At 42.5% G+C, this 19,981-nt stretch overlaps 1 protein-coding gene across 5 annotated transcripts in view; it reads left to right on the top strand.

The window, feature by feature from the left end:
* NEK11 (NIMA related kinase 11) overlaps positions 1 to 19,981 on the top strand; it is a 176,090-nt gene that overhangs the window by 129,402 nt on the left and 26,707 nt on the right. For 4 of the 5 annotated variants that reach the window (XM_054019724.1, XM_054019723.1, XM_054019726.1 and 1 more), the window contains 3 exons: positions 2,563 to 2,623; positions 14,229 to 14,372; positions 16,644 to 16,740. In XM_054019724.1, the coding sequence (XP_053875699.1) occupies positions 2,563 to 2,623; positions 14,229 to 14,372; positions 16,644 to 16,740 (302 nt within the window). The remainder of the gene's footprint in view (positions 1 to 2,562; positions 2,624 to 14,228; positions 14,373 to 16,643; positions 16,741 to 19,981) is intronic. The other variant, XM_054019727.1, reaches the window with a different exon arrangement.

Here is a 19,981-nt window from a genome sequence, read left to right as displayed (position 1 = left end):
CTGACCTTCCCTCCCTCTCTCCTCTCACCATATGCCTGCAGCCATCCTGAGCAATGAAGGAGTATATAACAGTGGTGAACTGCCTGGATACCCATAACCTGTTCATTTCCAGGCCTGAACATTTGGGGGTGGGAGGTTCTGACTATGTAGGTTTTATGTTGAGAGCATCTTTTTTTTTTATTGGGGATAGTGTGCGCAATTTGGACTCCACTGAAACACACCTTTCCACATTAACTCTTGCTAGCAAAGTGTTTTTGTTTGTGTTTGTTACTCTGTTAGGCTACCGTACATACAGTTAGGATACTATATTGGTGCTTTAGTATATCAATTATATGCTTTAACCCAACGTTAGCAAAAACGGAAAATTTGGAAAATCATTTCATCTTCGTAGCTTCGGGACACACCAAATGTATAAAGAAGGGAATGGTGGGCAAAGCAAAACGATCAATAATCCAATACAAAAACTTTCAGCAAAATACAAAGTTTCTGCTGAAAGACAATATATCCTCAACTTACATGCAGAAGGCTCTTTTCTCCATAACGGCTCATTTCTTACCCAAGGGAGGTTCTGCCCCTGATGAAACCATGCTTCCTACCTGCGCCAGGAATGGGAGCAAAACTTAATATATTGCCTTCATTTTAAGTATATTGCCGTCAGGCACCGTAGGAACAACGACTGTCAGAATTCAACTACAAACCTGGATGTGTCCTTTAGATGTCTCCTCAGACTCTAGAGCCAGACCTTCAGCTGGTGTAAATCAGCATAGGTCCACAGACTTCCTCAGAGCTGTTCTGATGTGTCCCAGTGAGAACTGAACTCAACATGTCTCTTTGAGATACAGCAACAAACCTGATTTTGTTGTTCTGCATATAAAAACCCCATACAGTTTGTTTCAATATGTCAGTAAACCAGACTTGGTAGGCTGTGGGTGCTGGCAGACTGTCAAAGGGTCGATCAGCAATCTTGTTTGTAAACATCTGAAACAGACCTCTGAATCCCCACAGCAGAGCAGAAATTTTATCCCCCCCCTTTTTTTTTTTAAAGTAAGGCCTTGTCTACATGGCAAGTGAGCGCGCAGCAGCCACGGTGTGAATCTACAGTGCTTTAGCCTGCTGCACACTAACTTGTTGTGTGGATCCTGCTATCGCACACAACAAGTTCCGTACCTCAAAGCACGCTATGAAATTGTGTGTGCTGTAGGAGAGTCCATGCAGTGAGTTAGTGCACAGCAAGCTAGTATGCTCTAGATTCATATTCTGGCTTGCACTACACTAACGCACCATGTAGGCAAGCCATATGTTTGTTACTGGTGAGAGGTGCTGGTTTGACACACTTATTTACATACAGAACAGATACAACGTTGGCAATGGTATTGCAGACTTCCACATAGTATCTAGTCAATCTGTTTCAACCCTCATGTGAGGGACTACCCAGGTGAAAGGATAGTTCAACCACCTGGACCACTGTCGTCGCTTCTTTGCTGAGATTGCTAACACAGATACCATTTAATGCCCTACAAATCTAACTTTAAAATATCAGAGTCTGTTTCAGATATAAGCACATTAAACAACTTAAGGCCATAAAAATTAAATCATGCTTAATCCTAAGAGTTCTCACTTGAGCACAAACAAGCATTAGCTGATTTAAATTTAAGTTTTAGAATCGATATACAATTTAAAAATATTATGGATGAAATCCTGGACCTATCAAAGTTTTGCCAATGATTTTAATGGGACCAGGTTTTCATCCCGTAGCTTCAAATAGTACAGCAATGCCACACTTTTAAATAGCATACTGTAACCTGTCTTGAAAATTGCACTTAGAATGTACCTTTTGACTTCAGCAGAATATGTTAACTTCTCGCTGAAACATGCCCTGCTATGTACTTTACATTCAGGACTTCAGCTTATCTTCACCAAAGTGCATGAATAATTCTTGGAAGAATCAAGGCCATAATTGCAGAAAACTATGGTCTGTTTATCTAGTGTTTCAAATAAAAAAAAAAGCTATAATCTTTTTTCTTAAAGTAAAAAATCCCCAATTAGTAATTGCAGCTACAAATTATAATATTTTCTATGAGATGCTGGCAGGTAAAACATGAGGCCTTGAAAACTTTGAAATCATTAAGGGGCTCTCATTTTCCCCTGCTCAGCATGATATTGCTTTAGATATTTCAGGACTAATTAATGTAAAATGCTGATGTTTTGCAAGTGATAGTAAACAGCAGCACAAATTCTATAAAACAGCCTGCATATTTGCTGTATGTGTTTGCAGTTCTGTAAGGCAACTAACGTCAGAAAATCGTTGTCTCTAATGTCACCCGAAACTTGACACTTGGGAGCAAAAAAAGTAGAAAATGGCCTTTCTCAGTGGGTTCAGTTGTGTATATTTTTTTACAATTTAGAGTTCCAGTGTTGACATCAGTAAGACTACTCAGAGTAGGAAACTCCTTGATAGTAAGTGTTTGCAGGATCACACTCTTGGTGTAGAATGTTTAACATGCTAATGTTCTAATTCTAATGTTCTAATTCTAATATTCTTTCTCACTCTTCCACAACCAGGACAGTGATGTCGAGGCAATGGTCAGGTATTTGGAGAACGTCCTGAATAACAGCTCTCTAGGTGAGATGATGTCTCTTCTCCAGAACTAATAGTAATATTTACTAAAATCTTCTGCCCTCTTTATGGTCTGCACTCCACTCACTCCCTTTTCAATCCAACTGCTTTAAGGTGGTTTTATAAAAAGTGGCCTTCTTTAAAATTGCCTCCTTTGTCAACTCCACGAAGCATCAAATGCAACCGCGTGTAAAGATGACATTGTTTTGCTAGCATGTTGTGAAATGGACAGAAAGCATTATGGATAGTAGTACACTGAAGCATATACTGGTAGTGTCCATAAGAAAAGATTTTGAAAACTAGATATCAGAAGACTTTCTCCTCCAAAGGAAAAAATCTTTAAACCTGTCATATGTAAAGAAGCAGATTGTTTTCACTTAGGCCAAAAGGAGAGTGACCGTGGAGTTCAGTTGCATAGTGCAAGTTGTTAGGCATTAAAAAGTCTGGTTGAAGTGTCTTATTGCTATCATTTTCCTAGAGTGGAGAAAAGATTTTGCTGCTTTAGGGATAAAACCCTGCTTTAACATTTATTTTTAGACTGGACCAGCTCTGAGTCTGCTAAAGCTAATTAGCAATTTATCACAAGGTAAGAGAGAGAGGCCACCTAGGAGAAATATTGTGTCACATTCCCCAGATGAAAAATACTGCAATCGTGTATTTGTGACTGCAAGAAAAAGAAAAGAAAAATAACATGTTGTTTCAAGTTACAGTATTTATGAGCTTCATGACATTACATGTGATTGGATATTTTCTTCCATTCCTCCTCCCTCATCAGTGATCTCAGCATGGTCAAGTGAATAAAATACAGATCTTGGTGTTTAGAGGCTAGTGTTCTATTCCCGGCTCTGCCATTGATTTGCAGTGAGACCTTGGGCAAGTCACTTTATCTTTGTGTCTCACTTTCTGCAGCTGTAAAATGGGAATAAAAAGACTTATCTTTGTATAGGACTTCACAATTTTCAGATAAAAAGTGCAATATAGCTGTTTAGTCTTATGCTAATTGTGCTTAACAATAAAATAAGTGGGGCTACGTGCAATCAAAAATTGACTAAGACAAAATGTGGTAATTTGCTTTATTATATCACATGAAAAGGATTTATTTTTATAATATTCTTTACTAGAATTCTATAGATATGTCATAGATATTAGCACATATTATAATGATAGAAAAGGCAATTAAAGTTGTCTTTTTTAATTCACCCAGGATTGGAAAGAAAACAATATTTTCTTTAATATACAGTGTCTCACTCTTGGCAGATATGTAATAACAATTGATTCCTAAGTTTGCAAGATTTTAGCCCAAAAGTCCCTTTTTCAAATCCGAGTTATGAATTTTCAATTTCTTAGGAGTTAAAAGTAAAGCTTAAATGAGGGAAGAATATTAGGTTGAGATTGGCACTGTCACTATCTTAAAGAACACAGGATGTTAATTAATTTTGTTGGAGTTCCATATTGTTCCACAATTTTCCACATTGTTTCTCTGTTTACACTATCGAATGCCTTTTGAAAGTCCACAAAATTGATGGCAAGACTGCCTTGGAATTCAATTGTGTTTTAAATAATCCGTCTCACTGTGAAAATAGCATCTGTGCACAGTCTTCCTTGTCTAAATCCAGATTGTTGTTCATGTAGGATGATATCCATCTTTCTTTTCATTCTGTTCCAAAGGACTGCTGCTAATACTTTTCCTGTGACAGATAGAAGTGTTACTCCCCTCCAGTTTGAACAATTGTCTAGATCACCTTTCTTTGGTAACTTGATTATGATACCGAGGGTCCATTCTTCCGGCACTTTCTCCTCCGTCCATATTTTGTTGCACAGCGAACAGGGGTACTATATATCCCTGACTAAATCTTAGTGGGGAGCTAAAGGGGAGGGTGTTGCTCTGAGGGGGGGACTGGGGGCCACTACTGGGGGGGGGGCAGGGGCCAGTGGCACCAGCTGCTGGGGGGACCACCAAGGTCAGCAGCTTCAACTGCCGGAGCCACCGAGCAGCAGCTACTCCGGCCGTCTCCGGGGCCACCCAACTGCCGCTGCTTCCACTGCCCCGAGACCGCTGCTCAGGTAGTTCCCGTGGCAAGTTGCACCGGCCACTGCTTGGGAAGTTCCTGGGGTCAGCTGTCCAGGGCCGCCCAAGCAGTGGCTGGTGCTGCTGGCCCCGGGGCCACACCAGCAATGCCAGTGCAGCTGGCTGCAGGGCTGCCCAAGTGGCTGGCTGCAGAGCCGCTCCAGCAGCAGCCGGTGTGGCTGTCCATGGGGCTGCCTGAGCAGCTGGTCCCCGGGGCTGGCTGGTTGGGTGGCTCTGGGCTCAGTCACACTGGCTGCTGCAGAGGTCATAGAGGTTGCAGAAAATCATGGAATCCATGACTTCTGCAACCTCCGTGACAGACACGGAGCCCTAGTCGTTAGAAATGAGAACCTCACATTTCATTTGGATTTTTTGTCATGCTTTTCATTTGGGATTTATAATGGGTTTAAGTTGAACTATTTCAGGAAGATTTTAAAACAAAAATATAAAATTTTCTCTGGCATTTTTTTTGTCTGAGGTACCATTCCTTATATTGCAGTTTCCTGTATTACATATTGTAACACATAAATAAAGCATTTCACTGAAGTTAGAAGGTGGGATGCAAAAAATCAGTATTGACTTCAGTAAGATCTCTGATGTTCTTAGCAGTTACAAAGTACCATATTTGTCAAGAGTGTCCAGAAGTATGCTGGCAAGTATTCATACCAGAGTAAATATATTTATCTTTTAGTGTATATCACTGACAAAATAATTAGATGTGGGATCCATGGCCTCCACTTTTCTCACCACCATTTTCGTTCTGTGAATTCTCTTCATTTGAATGTGGTCCCAGACTCCGTATGACTTTCGCAAAGCAGAATGCCCAATTCACACCGTCACCTGGTAACTTGCGCACGGCATGGCATTTACAGAGTTGGCATGAATTTAATTAAATTTACAATAACCATGTGAAATTAAAGAGCTGTTCTAAAGTGCTATGAATTGTACAGAAATACTGGGAACTGATGCAGATTTTGTGCTGGTCAGAATCTACCAGGACATTTCCATTTTTAAAGCGATCATGAAGCAAAATTTTGCAGTTTCACATGGCTCTTAGTGGAGGTCTAGCTAGATCAATAGAGGCAATGTTACTGATGATGTATTAAATATGCAATCTATTTTTCAGAATATAAGTGGCTGTGAATAGAGTTTTTTCAGTGTAAAAACTCACAGTTTGAGTTTCAAAGAATGAAATTCTGATCCTTTTAAAGTCCGATTGACTTCACTGGGAATAACGGGTTTTTTACTGGGTCAATATGATCATACTAACAATTCAGTATATTCCATTATTCATTTTGGGTTGCCTGTACAGCTGCGTACAGGGTAAGTTTTGCGTCAGACAGGACAGGAATGGAATCCTCTCTCCATGCTGTTTAAAAAAAAAAAGGTAAAAAATTGAGGAGGTCTCAGAAGAAAGCCACAAGAATGAATTAAAGTTTGGAAATGAAAGACCTAAAGAGTTCAATCTGTTTAGCTTATAGAAGGAGAAGGTTAGAGGCAATTTGATCTCTTTGTATTAGTAGCTGAATAGGGCAAAGATATTTGATACTGGAGGGCTCTTTAATCCAGCAGGTAAGAGTATAACAAAATCCAATGGCTGGAAGTTGAAGCTAGAAAAATTCAAACTGAAAATAAGATGCAAATTTTTCAGTGAGGGTAATTAGCCATTGGGACAACTTATTGAAAGATGTGATAGATTCTCTATCACATGAAGTCTTTAAGATTGGCTGTCTACAAGATATGCTCTAGCTCAGCCACAAATTATTGGGCTGGAGGGAGGAATCACTGTGTGAACTTCTCTGGCCCATGTTATGAAAGAGCTGATCGCAATTGTTCCTTCTGGCCTTAAAATCTGTGAATAGATGTGGACCACAGGATCTGTTGCTATGGAGATCCTCCAGTCCTTCTCCTCCATCCGATGGAGCGGGGTGGGGGAGAGGGGGAATGCTGGGGCCATAGAGGCTGCTGCTTGGTTACTTGAGGGCGGGGGGGTCTTCCCCCATTTTCCTTCTCCAGATGTCCCCAGCAACCAGACTAGCTATCTGGGCTGGATGCTGGGGAGGTCATTTCCCCCTAAAATAAACTTAGAAAGCTGTCATCTTATAGTTTTGAAATGTCTGTGCTCTGAATGGTTTATTTTAAATTATCTGAAGAATCAATAGAGATTTCATTGTGTTAATAAGTGTGCAACAATAGTTATTTGGCCACTATCTAAAGGAGAATAACCATTCATTTAATGAGCGACAAAGAGTCCTGTGACACCTTATAGACTAATAGACATCTGTTAGTCTATAAGGTGCCACAGCACTCTTTGTCGCTTTTTACAGATCCAGACTAACACGGCAACCCCTCTGATACTTGACATTCATTTAATGCTGATTTATGGGTGGATTACTCCTGGGGGAATTCTGCACCATTGCACATGCGCAGAATTTATGTCCCCCACAGATTTCTTTGCTTCCCCACAGAAAAATGACTTTCTGATGGGAAAGCAAAAGGAATCCACAAGAGCGGTCATGTGCCTCTCCCCAGCAGTATGTTTCAGGTGCCCAGGCAGCTGGCAAGAGGTAAATCACTGTGGGGCAGGGGGGAGGACTGGGGACGACCCAACTGGTGGTTCCTACCCTGTGCTGGGCTCAGCTGCCAGCCTTGGCTGGGCTGGGGAGGACAGGACTTCCTCTTCCCCTGTGTGGCATCCAGGGCTGGGTCAGACCCACCTCTACATTTCTCCCCTGGCTATAGGAAACTCTACAAACTCTCCCCTCCCTATGCTTCCTGCACCCATCACTCCTCAGCTACAGGCGTAGGGATCACTGTACAGGGAGCTGCTCCCCCATCCACCCAACCCCTGTGCATCCAGACCCCCTCATCCCAGACCTTCATGCCAAGCCTCATGTCCCCCTCACACCCAGGGCCCTCCCAGTGAGCCCCACTCCCCCTGCAGCTGGGCCACCCTGATGAGCCACCTGGACCCAGATCCCCACCCTATCAAGCCCCAACGAGCTGCACCTGGATCTCCACCCACTGAGCCCCACTGCCCCAGCATCTGGATGCGCCACTGAACTTCCTCCCACCCAGACCCTCCTTGCTGAGCTCTAGCCCCTCCACACCCAGACCTCCCCCGCTGACCTCCCCCCCAACCATCTTCACCTGGACCCCCCTGCAGAGTCCCATTACCATTGCACCCAGAACACTACAACAAGCCTCTGTGCATTCAGATCCCCCCCACATCCAGATCCCCCACTGAGCTGCCCACACTCAGATTGCCCCACACAGAACCTCTCAATCCACACCTGGATCCCCCCACACAAAGCCCCTCCACACTTGGATCCTGCCTTGCTGAGCCTGCCTACTAACACCTGGTGCACCAGGCATGGAGGGGCAGGGCCCTGGGGTGTTTCTGGGGCAGGCCCGGCCCTTGTGCTGTGTCAGGATTGGGTGCAGCCTCACTACTGAGTCTGTGTCCCAGGGTGGAGCTGCATAGCCATCTCCCACCTCTGTGCAGCCAGTGGCCTGTGCTCCCCAATGCCATGCTGGAGTCTCCACCTTATTTGACAAATAAAATTTGCAGAATTTTGCAGAATTTTAAAATATTATGTACAGAATTTATTTGTTTATTTGGCACAGAATTTTTAATTTTTTGGCGCAGAATACCCTCAGGAGTAGTGGACAAACTGCACCGAACTAGATGCAAAATATTGTATTAATCAAGTGACTGCTTACAGAAAAATACCTCTGATGAAACTTTACCGAGCACCCTTGGAAAAGTCTGTAAGGATTGTTACGCTAGCAGTACAAAAAGCTCTTCACCAACCTTAACTGAAGCCCCATATTTAATTATAACAGCCCTTTCCCAATATACTTCAGGCTGATGCCCTTGCATCAGCTCTACAATACCCATAAGATATTGTTTAATGGAAGGGAAGATATGAGTTTGTGTTTTGAGACCAAGTTTTGTTTGGCCACTTGACAACATGGAGAGAAGGCAAAGTAAGAATGGTTTATTTAGCTTGAATTCCCAGAAAGTCAAGAAGGATGTCTTTAATAATGAAATGTCAGAGCAGAAGAAGCAAAAATATTGGAGCAATAAATATACCAGGACACTACTAAAGGAGAATATACTAGCTTCTTACTACAATGATGTACCTTGCAATATTACAATTAGCTAAAATTTAGAGGGCTGCCAGGCTTAATACTACTTTGTCTTAAGAAAAGTGCCATTTGTGCTTTCTTTTTAAGCCACAGGTAGTCAGGACATCAGTTTTATCTCATATTTGAAATGTAGCAACAGCACTGAGGCCTGAAGCATCATACTAGGGCCTTGGTACAATACTGATTGAGAGCGGACAGAGCCACCTACCAAGTCATTAGCATCATTTTGTGTAGCACCTGCAAAGTACTGACCACTCCAACGTTCCCTAGGCTTGGTCTTCACTAGCAACTCATGTCAGTAGAACTACGTCGCTCAGGTGACTCATTTATACTGACCTAAACTCCTGGTGTAGACAGTGCTGTTGACAAGAGGGCTTTTCCCATCGACATAACTACCACCTCTTGGGGAGGTGGATTAACTACACCCATGGGAGAAACCCTCCTGTCAGCATAGGAAGCGTCTTCACTGAAGCGCTACAGCAGCTCAGCTGCACCCTGTTCCCCGCTGCAGCCTTTTAAGTTTAGACAAGCCGTTAGTTTAAGAGATTGAATGATAACACAGTTGAAGTTGATAAGGGGCTTCTGTACACAGAGACATTCAGGGAAGTTAATCTGCATTAACTAAAGGTGTAAATTAAAAGTGGATTAGTTAAATTGTATTCCGCCCCTGTGAGGACACTCTCATTCACAATTAAAATAACCTTAATTCAGTTTAGTTTAATTCAGTTGGGCATTGAATTACACTAAACTGAATTAAGGTCACTTTCATTCTTAATGAGAGTGTCCACACAGGGTTTAATCCAGTGTATAGAATATAATTTAAATTCACACCTTTAGTTTATTCGGCTCAGCTTTCCTCAGTGTCTCCCTGTTGATAAACCCATTCATACACATGCTTGCATCATGCTTGACCAAGTTACTAGAAGAGTGTTTACATAGTTTTGCCCTGAAATTGAACCTCTACAAGCATAGAAACTTAGAGTGATATTTTTTTAGGAGCTGCGGTGCAAATTCATTGTTGACAAGAACTGAACAAGTCATTTCTCACCATTTTAACTATAAGCACATAGACAAAACCTTGGGTACACAGTAACATTTAGGCACCAGACAAGTAGCTTGGGCTACCGAATGCAACCTCACCTATCTGGTAAATGGCCTTCGATAGTCTGTATTTCACCTTCACCAGTGATTGTCTGAGTTTTCAGTGAAGGGTAGCTGACATTGCCTAACCTGGAGGCCTGTGAGATGTAACCTCACTTATAAAACATATCTGACTGATTCCACTTGTCTTATCCCCCCTCACTTCAATAACAACATGATTTTAATGGCCAGTATCTCAAAAACTGCAAGAAACAAGGCTAGGCACCATCCGAATGCTCGTAATCCCATCGTTAATTATTAATGCTAGTAGCTTGTGAGTATAATGGCTGCTAATATCATATTGAAACTGAAGTGAAAGTAAGGGAGGATTTTAAAGCATGGGTGTTGTGTAATTGATTGACACCCCCCCCCATTATTTTGGTTGCCATTGTACAGTAGTTACATAAAACCTCTCAGTTTCACAGAACATAAAGAAATATTAATATTAATCCTGTGGCTGCTGTTTCCTTCTGCCTTCAAAGTCTGAGGGCTTGTCTACATTAACATTTAGTTCATGGCAAGCTGGGGTGTGAATCTAGCCCGCCATGTGCACCCCACTGATTAACAGTCTGCTAATGCACTTTGATCTAGGCCTGTTTCAAAGAGAACTAGATCAAAACACTGTAATATGCATCAGCAGAGTGCACATGAATAGTTAGTCCAAGGCAGGCTAGTGTGGGTAGATTCACTCCCAGTTTGCTGCAGTCTAATTGTTTATGTAGACAAGGCCTGAGAGACCATTTGAAACCCAGGCTGCTGCTGACATCATAAGGATTTCTTCTTCCAGATACAGAGGGAGCTATAGCAGCCCCACAGCAAATTCTGATTCTATGGGACAAAATTGCTTGATTGTCGTGCTCCATTATATAGAGAGCACAGGTCTAAGCTTGAAAGGCATAAAAAAGACCTAGGGTCAAAGTGTGGCTGGCCATTCATGTGTGAGGGAAAAGTAAAGGGGTCTGCTAGTGTACCCAAGGCAAGAGAGGGCCATTATTTGGAGGGGTTGAACAGCCTGAAGCTCTAGAATCATAGAATCATCGAAGATTAGGGTTGGAAGAGACCTCAGGAGGTCATCTAGTCCAACCCCCTGTTCAAAGCAGGACCAACACCAATTAAATCATCCCAGCCAAGGCTTTGTCAAGTCGGGTCTTAAAAACCTCTAAGGATGGCGACTCCACCATCTCCCTAGGTAACCTATTCCAGTGCTTCACCAACCTCTAGTGAAATAATGTTTCCTAATATCAAACCTAGACCTCTCCCACTGCAACTTGAGATCATTGCTTCTTGTTCTGTCATCTGCCACCACTGAGAACAGCCTAGCTCCATCCTCTTTGGAACCCCACTTCATGTAGTTAAAGGCTGCTATAAAATCCCCCCCACTCTTCTCTTCTCCAGACTAAATAACCCCAGTTCCCTCAGCCTCTCCTCATAAGTCATGTGCCCCAGCCCCCTAATCATTTTCGTTGCCCTCCGATGGACTCTCTCTCTCCAATTTGTCCACATCCCTTCTGTAGTGGGGGGACCAAAACTCTAGCAGCCCCAAGAGGTGTGTTTGGTTAAGTAGGGGTGGCTCCATGGTCTCTCCTCTTCTGCACGTCAGACACTGTCAGGGTGGGTGCTGGCTATACTTTATTAAAGGTGTATCAATAGCCGCAGCCCTGCACCTTCCTCCATGCCCTGCATTGCCCTAACAACCTCTTCACAATAGACAGCAGGGCCGGCTCTAGTTTTTTGCTGCCGCAAGCAAAAAAAAAATTTGGCCGCCCCCCACGCTTTTTTTTGGCTTTTACACATGTTTGCACTTTGCAGTTTTGTTTTGACTGTTTAAAATTAAAAAAATTGAAAACAAAATTTGTAGTTAGTGAAATAAAACAATTTCCTAGGAGTGTAATTTTAACATTTAATTTTAACAAAAACACAATTACAAACAATTTGAGTTCAACTATACACTGTAATGAAAAACGTTAGTGTCTTCCAGTTTCTCATAAATTAAAAGAATTTATATGAACTGAATTTTTCTGGTTTTTATACTTGCGTAGTCTTTTAATAAGTCAGTGAAATCTAAATTTTTTGCAATGGTACTTTCAATTGAAATTAATGCAAGTCCTGACATACAATTTTGAGACATGGTGGACCTCAAATAATTTTTTAGTAATTTCAGTTTTGAGAAACTGCACTCACCAGAAGCCACTGATACTGGTAATGTTAAAAGAATGCGTAATGCTATAGCAGTGTTTGGAGTGAAAAAATCATTTCTTGCTATAAATTCTAATACTTTTAGAGGAGAAGTTTTAGGACTTATTAGCTCAGATAAAGCTATAAATTCATCATACAATTCTACTGCATCAATGTAAGCAGCGTTATCAGCACTGAGCGCTAAATGTAGGTCTTGGCACTGCTTCATGAGGTCTTGTTTGGAAAACTGATTTTTAATATTTCCAATATCGTATAAAAATTCAAAAGTTTCACAATGACAAAATCTTTCTTCAATGGAAGTTATAGCTACATCCAAAATATAATAGAAACATTCAACTTTAAACCTTTCGTTTGGATCAAGAATAGGATCATCATGAGCCTCATAACAAAACTGTCTTGTTTTTTTCTGAGGACGAATGAATTGTTGAGGTGCAAACATCGGTTCAAAATCAAGATCCTCTGCTACTGTTGTTGCTTCTTTGACAGTTTCTTCAAATCCTTCATCTGAACGGTATCTTTTAAAATATTCCAGCGTTTTATTCAAAATCGTCTTTGCCTCGGATATGTCTATGGTTATGTTCTGCATAAATTTGCTGGTCAAATTAATTTGATTTAGAATATTGTGCCAAATAACCGTGCAACATGAAAATTGAAACTGCATCATTTTCTGAGCCAATGTTTCAGTTTCATGTCGAAATGAAGGATCATACGACAAGTCCTGGCTTATTTTGAATAGTGCATCGTAAATCTCTCCTGATGAATATCGGAATGGTCTAATAGTATCTATCCTGCTTTCCCATCTAGTTTGACTTAGAGGTTTAAGTGTGAGTTTTTGTTCAAGATGCTTCTTCAAGACTGCCCAACGGTGTGTGGAATCACTAAAAAAGTTGTAAATTGCTTGCACTGTGGTAAAATATGAAACGGCATCTTTAGATGATTTGGCGGCATCACTGACAACCAGATTGAGTGAATGCGCATGGCAAGGAATGAAAAAAGCTCGATTGTTTAAATTCAATATTCTTTGCTGTACATCTGCATGTCGTCCTCGCATGTTTGAGCCGTTATCGTACCCTTGGCCATGCATATTTTCTAAAGGTATTCCATAGTATTCCAATCTCTGTAGAATTACATCTGTGAGGGCTTTCCCAATAGTTTCATTCACTGGTATAAATTCTAGAAAGTGTTCACAAATTTTCACTTCTGCATTTTCATCAATTTTCAGAAATCGTAAAACTATTGACATTTGCTCGGTTTTGCTCAGATCTTGAGTACAATCAACTATAATTGAGTAATATTTGGCATGTTTCAAATTCGATAAAATTTCACTATGCACTCCATTAGACATTAATTCTATTATCTCATTTTGTGTATTTTTACCCAAATAATGGGTGTGAATCTCTCCATCTTTCACTCTTTGTACATGCTCAGCCATAACATTATCAAATTTTGCCAATAACTCAACCAATTTTAAGAAATTTCCATTGTTATTCTCATATAAAATATCCGAGGATCCACGGAATGCAAGGCACTGTTCGCCTAGGAAATTAATGATTGCCAGTAAACGTTCCAACACCGCTTGCCAATGTAGAATTTCTGAATTTAGTTGACATTGCTGTACCGCATCGATTGTTGTACCGGACCGTAATCTGTTTGACAGCTCAATCCCCCAATTTGTCAATGAGCATAAATGATTTTTTGATGTTTCATGTTCTTTCAAATGCTGATGCAAATTTCGCCAGTCATTAAAACCTGCAGTTGCCAGAAGAATGTCCAAGTTACAGAACAGTTTGCAGCAAAAACAAAAAACTACATCTTTGGTCTGTGAATACACTAACCACGATATATTAATTTGTTCCCCATTTTTCATTTTTTTCTTCATATTGGATGGCATAAATCGACGATTTGACTCATTAAATGGGTATTCAAATGTAGGATCTAGTTTTGAAGGACCTTTTTTCACAATAATCATTTGCACTGCATCAGTAATTATTGTCGGCCATGTACTTGGATCCGATCCTATGTCAGTCTCTCCACCTTCCAATAATTGTTCTTCAGTTTTAGATTTGGATAACAGTTCTTCATTTCTGGACTCTTCAGCTGAAGTAGTAAATCTTTGGATGGATTGTGATTGTTCGTCTTTATCAGTTAGCGAAGATAATCTTTGGTCAGATTGTTGTTCATCTTTATCAGTGGATAAAGGTAATCCTTGGTTCAATCGGTCTTCATCAGTTGATGAATAATCACCTTCAGTGCATTGCTTAGAGCTTTCTCCTTGATTGTTGACTTTTTTAAAATACTTTTTTGAAGTATGAGATAGTTTTTCTAATTCTTTTTGCCGTTCCTCTCTTTGTTGCTGATAGGCAGTAACAGAAAGTCATTTTCGTTTTTGTCCCGGCATTTTAGCCCTATAACCACTGGCACCAACGCGAAACGGAAATTAACGCAAATGGCGCCGATGGGGCAGCACAATACACACACGTAATTGTGATTTGAGTGACCGTGTCACAATGTGACATGATATTTTTCACATCACGCTCCTATTGCTCTACTGTACTTGCCGTAGGTAAGGCGCTAGTCATTAAGGCGAGAGAGCTCCCCACGAGCTCGGATACACAATGGACCCAGCCCTGCTGGCGTTTTCCGAGCATTGAGGCCGCCCAGCTGGGAACCCGAGGGGCATGCAATGGAGAGAGCTCTGTGGCTGGAGGAGCCAAGGAAGAGGTGCTGGGCTTGCTGGACAGATGCTGCCCCTCTCTGCCAGGTCACTTGCCCCCTGCAGGGGGGAGGCAGAAGGAGACTCCAGGCACTGGAGTGCTGTGAGGGGCTGGGGAGGGAGGCAGCAGCCTCTGGGGCTCCAGCAGGCAGAAGCTCCCCAAGGGTCCCGGGGAATCTCCCGCCCGGCCCGACTCTTACCCTTGCTGTGGATCTGGCCTGAGGTGGATTCATCTCCCGTCACCGCCGCTCCCAGGGCCAGGGGTTGGGGCTGCTGCTGGATCCCAGCCCCGCTCATCCTTGGCCTTCGCCTTGGCCCCGGCATGAGCTGGGCTCAGCCCAGGATGCCGCTCCGCTCCGCTCACCCCTTCCCTGGCAGGAGGCGGCGCAGAGGGGAGGAGGAGGCAGAGGCAGGGACAAGCCGAGGAGGAGCGGCCTGCCCGGGCACCAAGTTCTGCCCGTCCTCTGCAGCCGGGGCAGAGCCACGCTACCGGCTCCCGCCTGGGGGGTGGGAGGGTGGGCGCTGACCGCGGGAGAGCGGTGCAGACAAGCCGAGGAGGAGCGGCCCGTCCTCTGCAGCCGGGGAAGGGCCGTGCTACTGGCTCCCGCCACTCTCCTGCAGTCAGCGGTCACATTCCCCACCCCCTAGGCGGGAGTCGGTAGCACGGCCCTGCCCCGGCTGCAGAGGACGGGCCACTCCTCCTCGGCTTGTCCGCACCACTCTCCCACGGTCAGTTGCCACCCCCCATGCAGGAGCTGGTAGCACAGCCCTGCTCTGGCTGCAGAGGACGGGCCGCTGCTCCTCGGCTTGCAGCGGCGGGGACAAGCCGAGGAGGAGCGGCCCGTCCTCTGCAGCCGGGGCAGGGCCGCGCTATTGGCTCCCTCCTGGGGGGGGGGTGGCCGCTGCCCGCGGGAGAGCAGCAGGGACACACTCCCCACTTAGCCGGCTCCCTGCCCCGCCACACCCAGCAGCAGAACAACAGGCTGGTTACTGCCCCCCGGGGCAGTCAGGATCCAGCCCAGGATGCTGCTTGAGGTTTGAGCTGGGGCCCCAACATTATGCCGCCTCATATATTTTGCCGCCCCAAGCACCTGTTTGTTTAGCTGGTGCTTAGAGCCGCCCCAGTAGTCAGGGAGCTTTCCTCCTACCTATCAACCTGAGCAATGCTGTCTCTTGACCATTTCTAAAAGGGCTGGAACTAGTCTTATTCTGACAACAGCTCTTTCAGCTACACTCCTGAAATCACTGGGGAGATCACTACACCCCTGTGCAGTAGGTAAATGGTGAATACTACGGAAATCCCTTCACCCACGACAGCAGAAGTCTGATGCTGTAAGCACAACACTGAAACCTTACTACATGATCAAGCCAAAGGAGGAACTCGGCTGTCAGAAGAAGGATCTTGTTCCTATAAATAAATACAAGCAAAGTGAACGAAACAGAGAACAAGTCTAAGTAAATTTCTTTTTGTTGAATAGTTTCTCTGTCCCGTTTTTTCCCCATGCGAAAGTCCTTTTTATGTAATACAGTGGTTGAATGACAATTATTGTAAACTGTAAATCTGCTTATCCCTCTGAACTGAGTTGTCTCAATGTGCATTTAATAATCTAATTCATCTTTAATTAATACAGCAATACCATGTGACACAGATGAATTATCTTCCATTTTCTGATTGCCCTTGAATATTGCCTTGAATCTGCAGCACTACTGATGAGATAAAGGTGAATAAGGTTGAGTGTCTGTGCATTGATTTGTAGGTTCTGGGACTGTCACCGGCGTGGCTCCAGTAGTGCCCCAGGGATCAAGAGCAATCAACAACACCATGGCTGAGACCAAGCTGAAACGCATGAGGGAGTAAGTAGCATATATATATATATATATGAAAGCAATACTTAGACCAAGTTGACCGTTTTGAATGACAACAGGACAAAGCAAAAAAACGAGAGATAAGAAAAGAGAGATTGTGAAATGGATCCCAGAATGTTCATTACAACGGAACGCTCGTCTGCACCAGTTGTGAGGGAAGGATTAACCGTTGCTTCTGAACAGTTCCCCGGTAGTTGGCACAATCACTGTCAGCCTTTCCAGGACCGTACTTTGTCTTCATTGCTTTCTGTGTTGTTCTGAACTTCCCCTTTTTTATCATCTGAACACAAACCCCATAAATCAGTGGCAGATGTTCATGTTCATATCGTATTCCTTCCCTCACCTGCCCTTTGGCCTTTATTCCGTCATTCCTGCAAAAGATTTTTTCCTATGATCTTGTACCAATTAAATAAGAATATTATTGCTGTAAGCTGGGATTTTCAAAGAAGACTAAGGAAGATAGGCATCAAACTCCCATTGAAACTCCATTAGGCTCCTTTGAAAATGGCTCCTTTGAAAATCTCAGCTATAATAAATAATTATTTCACTTCCTTAATAGAACAGATATCTGTAGCTTCCCTTCTAATTATATATATTAGTTAATACAGCTTATGCCTATTACAGTAATTACAGAGTATTATTATAGTAACCATGTCAGATTTACTGTACTTCTATCTAGATACTGACCTATTAGTAATGATGCTCTATCAGAACTGAAGTACAGTGTTACAACATTTCAGCTGATCTTAAATTGTGAGTTCTTCCAGACTAGGACAGTGTTTTCCTGTGTGTGTGTGTGGACAGTGCCTAGCACATTCTGGGTGTTACCAGAATACAAATAATAAATACAAATTATTAGTGATATTAGTTATTTAATTGAAACCTCTACAGAAAAAGAACCCAACATTATAACATTGATGCACTACTTAAAACACTGTGCTACATTAAAACGCCCAAGAGAAGTAGGTACCAAATACTCTCTTACTGATGGTCACCCTGAACCAGCTGAGGCCATCCTGTTTTACAGCAGTCCTAAATGTACCATCTCCCTAGGATTTCACTTCCTGGATTGGCCATAGTACTGAGGTCACTCAACGTTGGCCAATCTGATTCTTGTCAGTACCACTTTCGTGGAGAGCACTTTTGAGAGTGACACATGCATCATGTGCCCAGTGGTTCAGAGGTGAGTTTGGTTAGACAAAATACCCAATAACCTCGCAGACTTCACCCTGCAGGCAAATGGAATTACAGGATAAATCTGCGCTATTAAAGATATCTTGATATGTCTTTAGATGTCTTTCATTTCTAGCTGAAAAAAATAGAGCTCTGCCAAATTACTCTCTGTGCAGGATACCAGACAAAACTTACAGCTTGTAGACCATATTTTCATTATCTGTGCCCTTGAAGATGTTGCTGCTTGCTGGGTTAAGCTTTTGGACCATGGTCTTGCTAAGCTATTTAAAAATAAAGTTATATTTTCCAACAAACAGTATTTGTCAGTTTCCACGGGCTGCTGAGTCAGACTATGTGTAATGTAAAATATTTCTTGGCACCCAGAAACTTGTAGGATGGGCTCCTTGTGTAAGTTAAAAATTGAGAAAGAAATGTTAAGAGAGTGCTATGCTATACTAGCTTGAAAAAATGTTTTAATAAACACACACATTTTGGTGAAAACCCTGGTTTAACATATTGAGAATGATGTTTTTTTTACACTGTGGCCCCTTTATGCTGCCAGAGAAGCATAAAGGGGCCTTTTTGTAAATTAAAATCAGAACCTATTTTTATAAGTCAAAGTAACCACTTAATTATGTAAGCATGTACAGGACTTGTCTGTGGTTACAGCGTTCTAGGCCCATTGCCCATTGTACACTGTGCACCATGCCACTGTCTGAACATGCAAAGGTGAGACAGTGTGTTAATTGCAAGAAAATGGGGATGGAAGTGCAGGTGGAAGGAAAAGGCTGATAAGCAGCACACATGCAAATACACACACGGGGATCACAGCAACCTCCTTTGTGTGAACAATGCATGCTTAGAGTATTGTAGGTGGGGTAATACAAAACAGGTTGGGTGAATAGGTGTATGTGTCTGGCCAGAAGGGGACCATCAAGTATCAGCTATTCTGTTCTCCCTTGTTCTCCCCTAAAAAAAACCCAGCATATAATGCGCTGCAAATCTGTGCAAGACAATGCTGCTTAGAGCAAGATTAATATAATTCAGAGTTGTGGTGTTCAGTTTCACTCAGGAAATTGCAACTTTCAAACCTTACTGTAGGGCCTTCCAGTTGGCAGGCTCCAATAAAAGAGAAGATTGTATATTTTGTTATCATAAAAACTCAGTCGATCAAGAGTCCTCTTTGGGGCATAGAAAGTAAGATCAATAAGGATGGAATATAAGTGCGGTGGAATCCTTGTAACTGGTACATTTTTTTATGGAACCAGAAGCCTGCCAATTAATGATTCTTCCCATTATCTGATGCTTGTAGGAATACTTTGTGCTGAGAGATACTCTTTTATTTTATGAATTGCTTTAAAGGTAAGCATTGTACACGACAAACACTACAAATTACATTAATGAAAGAAACTCATTTAGTCAACAGAGGGTGAAACTGCAAAAAGCGTGTGGTAGCAAATGTTAATTGACCTCTGTAAATAATGTGAATGGGCTTGCAGACAACATCAGGCAGGACAGTCAATCGAATAGATGTCATGTATTCATTGTTTGGAGTCATTACAAAGTATTGCAGTGACTCCGTTCCCTGGCAGTGCATAGACATGCTGTTTATCAAGGTACTAATATAAGCAGATTTGACTATATTGGTGCACAGGGATTTTTGTAGTGTATTCATATTAGAGGATGCCTGGAGATGGTGCTAAAAGAATATCTCAGTCTTTACAGTAACAGAGGGTCCTGTGGCGCCTTTAAGACTAACAGAAGTATTGGGAGCATAAGCTTTCTTCAGATGCAAGAAGTGAGGTTCTTACCCATGAAAGCTTATGCTCCCAATACTTCTGTTAGTCTCAAAGGTGCCACAGGACCCTCTGTTACTTTTTACAGATTCAGACTAACACGGCTACCCCTCTGATACTCAGTCTTTACAGGAATGTAGAATGAAGTCACTGAGCTTTTTGAATATAATAACTCAGATACCCAACCACAGTTTGTCATATTTAGGGAAACTAATTTTCCTTCTCTGAGTGATTGTCTACATGGATTCAACTTCACGGTG

The sequence above is a fragment of the Malaclemys terrapin genome, chromosome 2 (genome assembly GCF_027887155.1).
Source record: "Malaclemys terrapin pileata isolate rMalTer1 chromosome 2, rMalTer1.hap1, whole genome shotgun sequence".
In the NCBI taxonomy this organism is placed as follows: Eukaryota; Metazoa; Chordata; order Testudines; family Emydidae; genus Malaclemys; species Malaclemys terrapin.
Note: the sequence above shows the minus strand (reverse complement) of the source record. Positions and strands in the feature narration are given on the sequence as shown.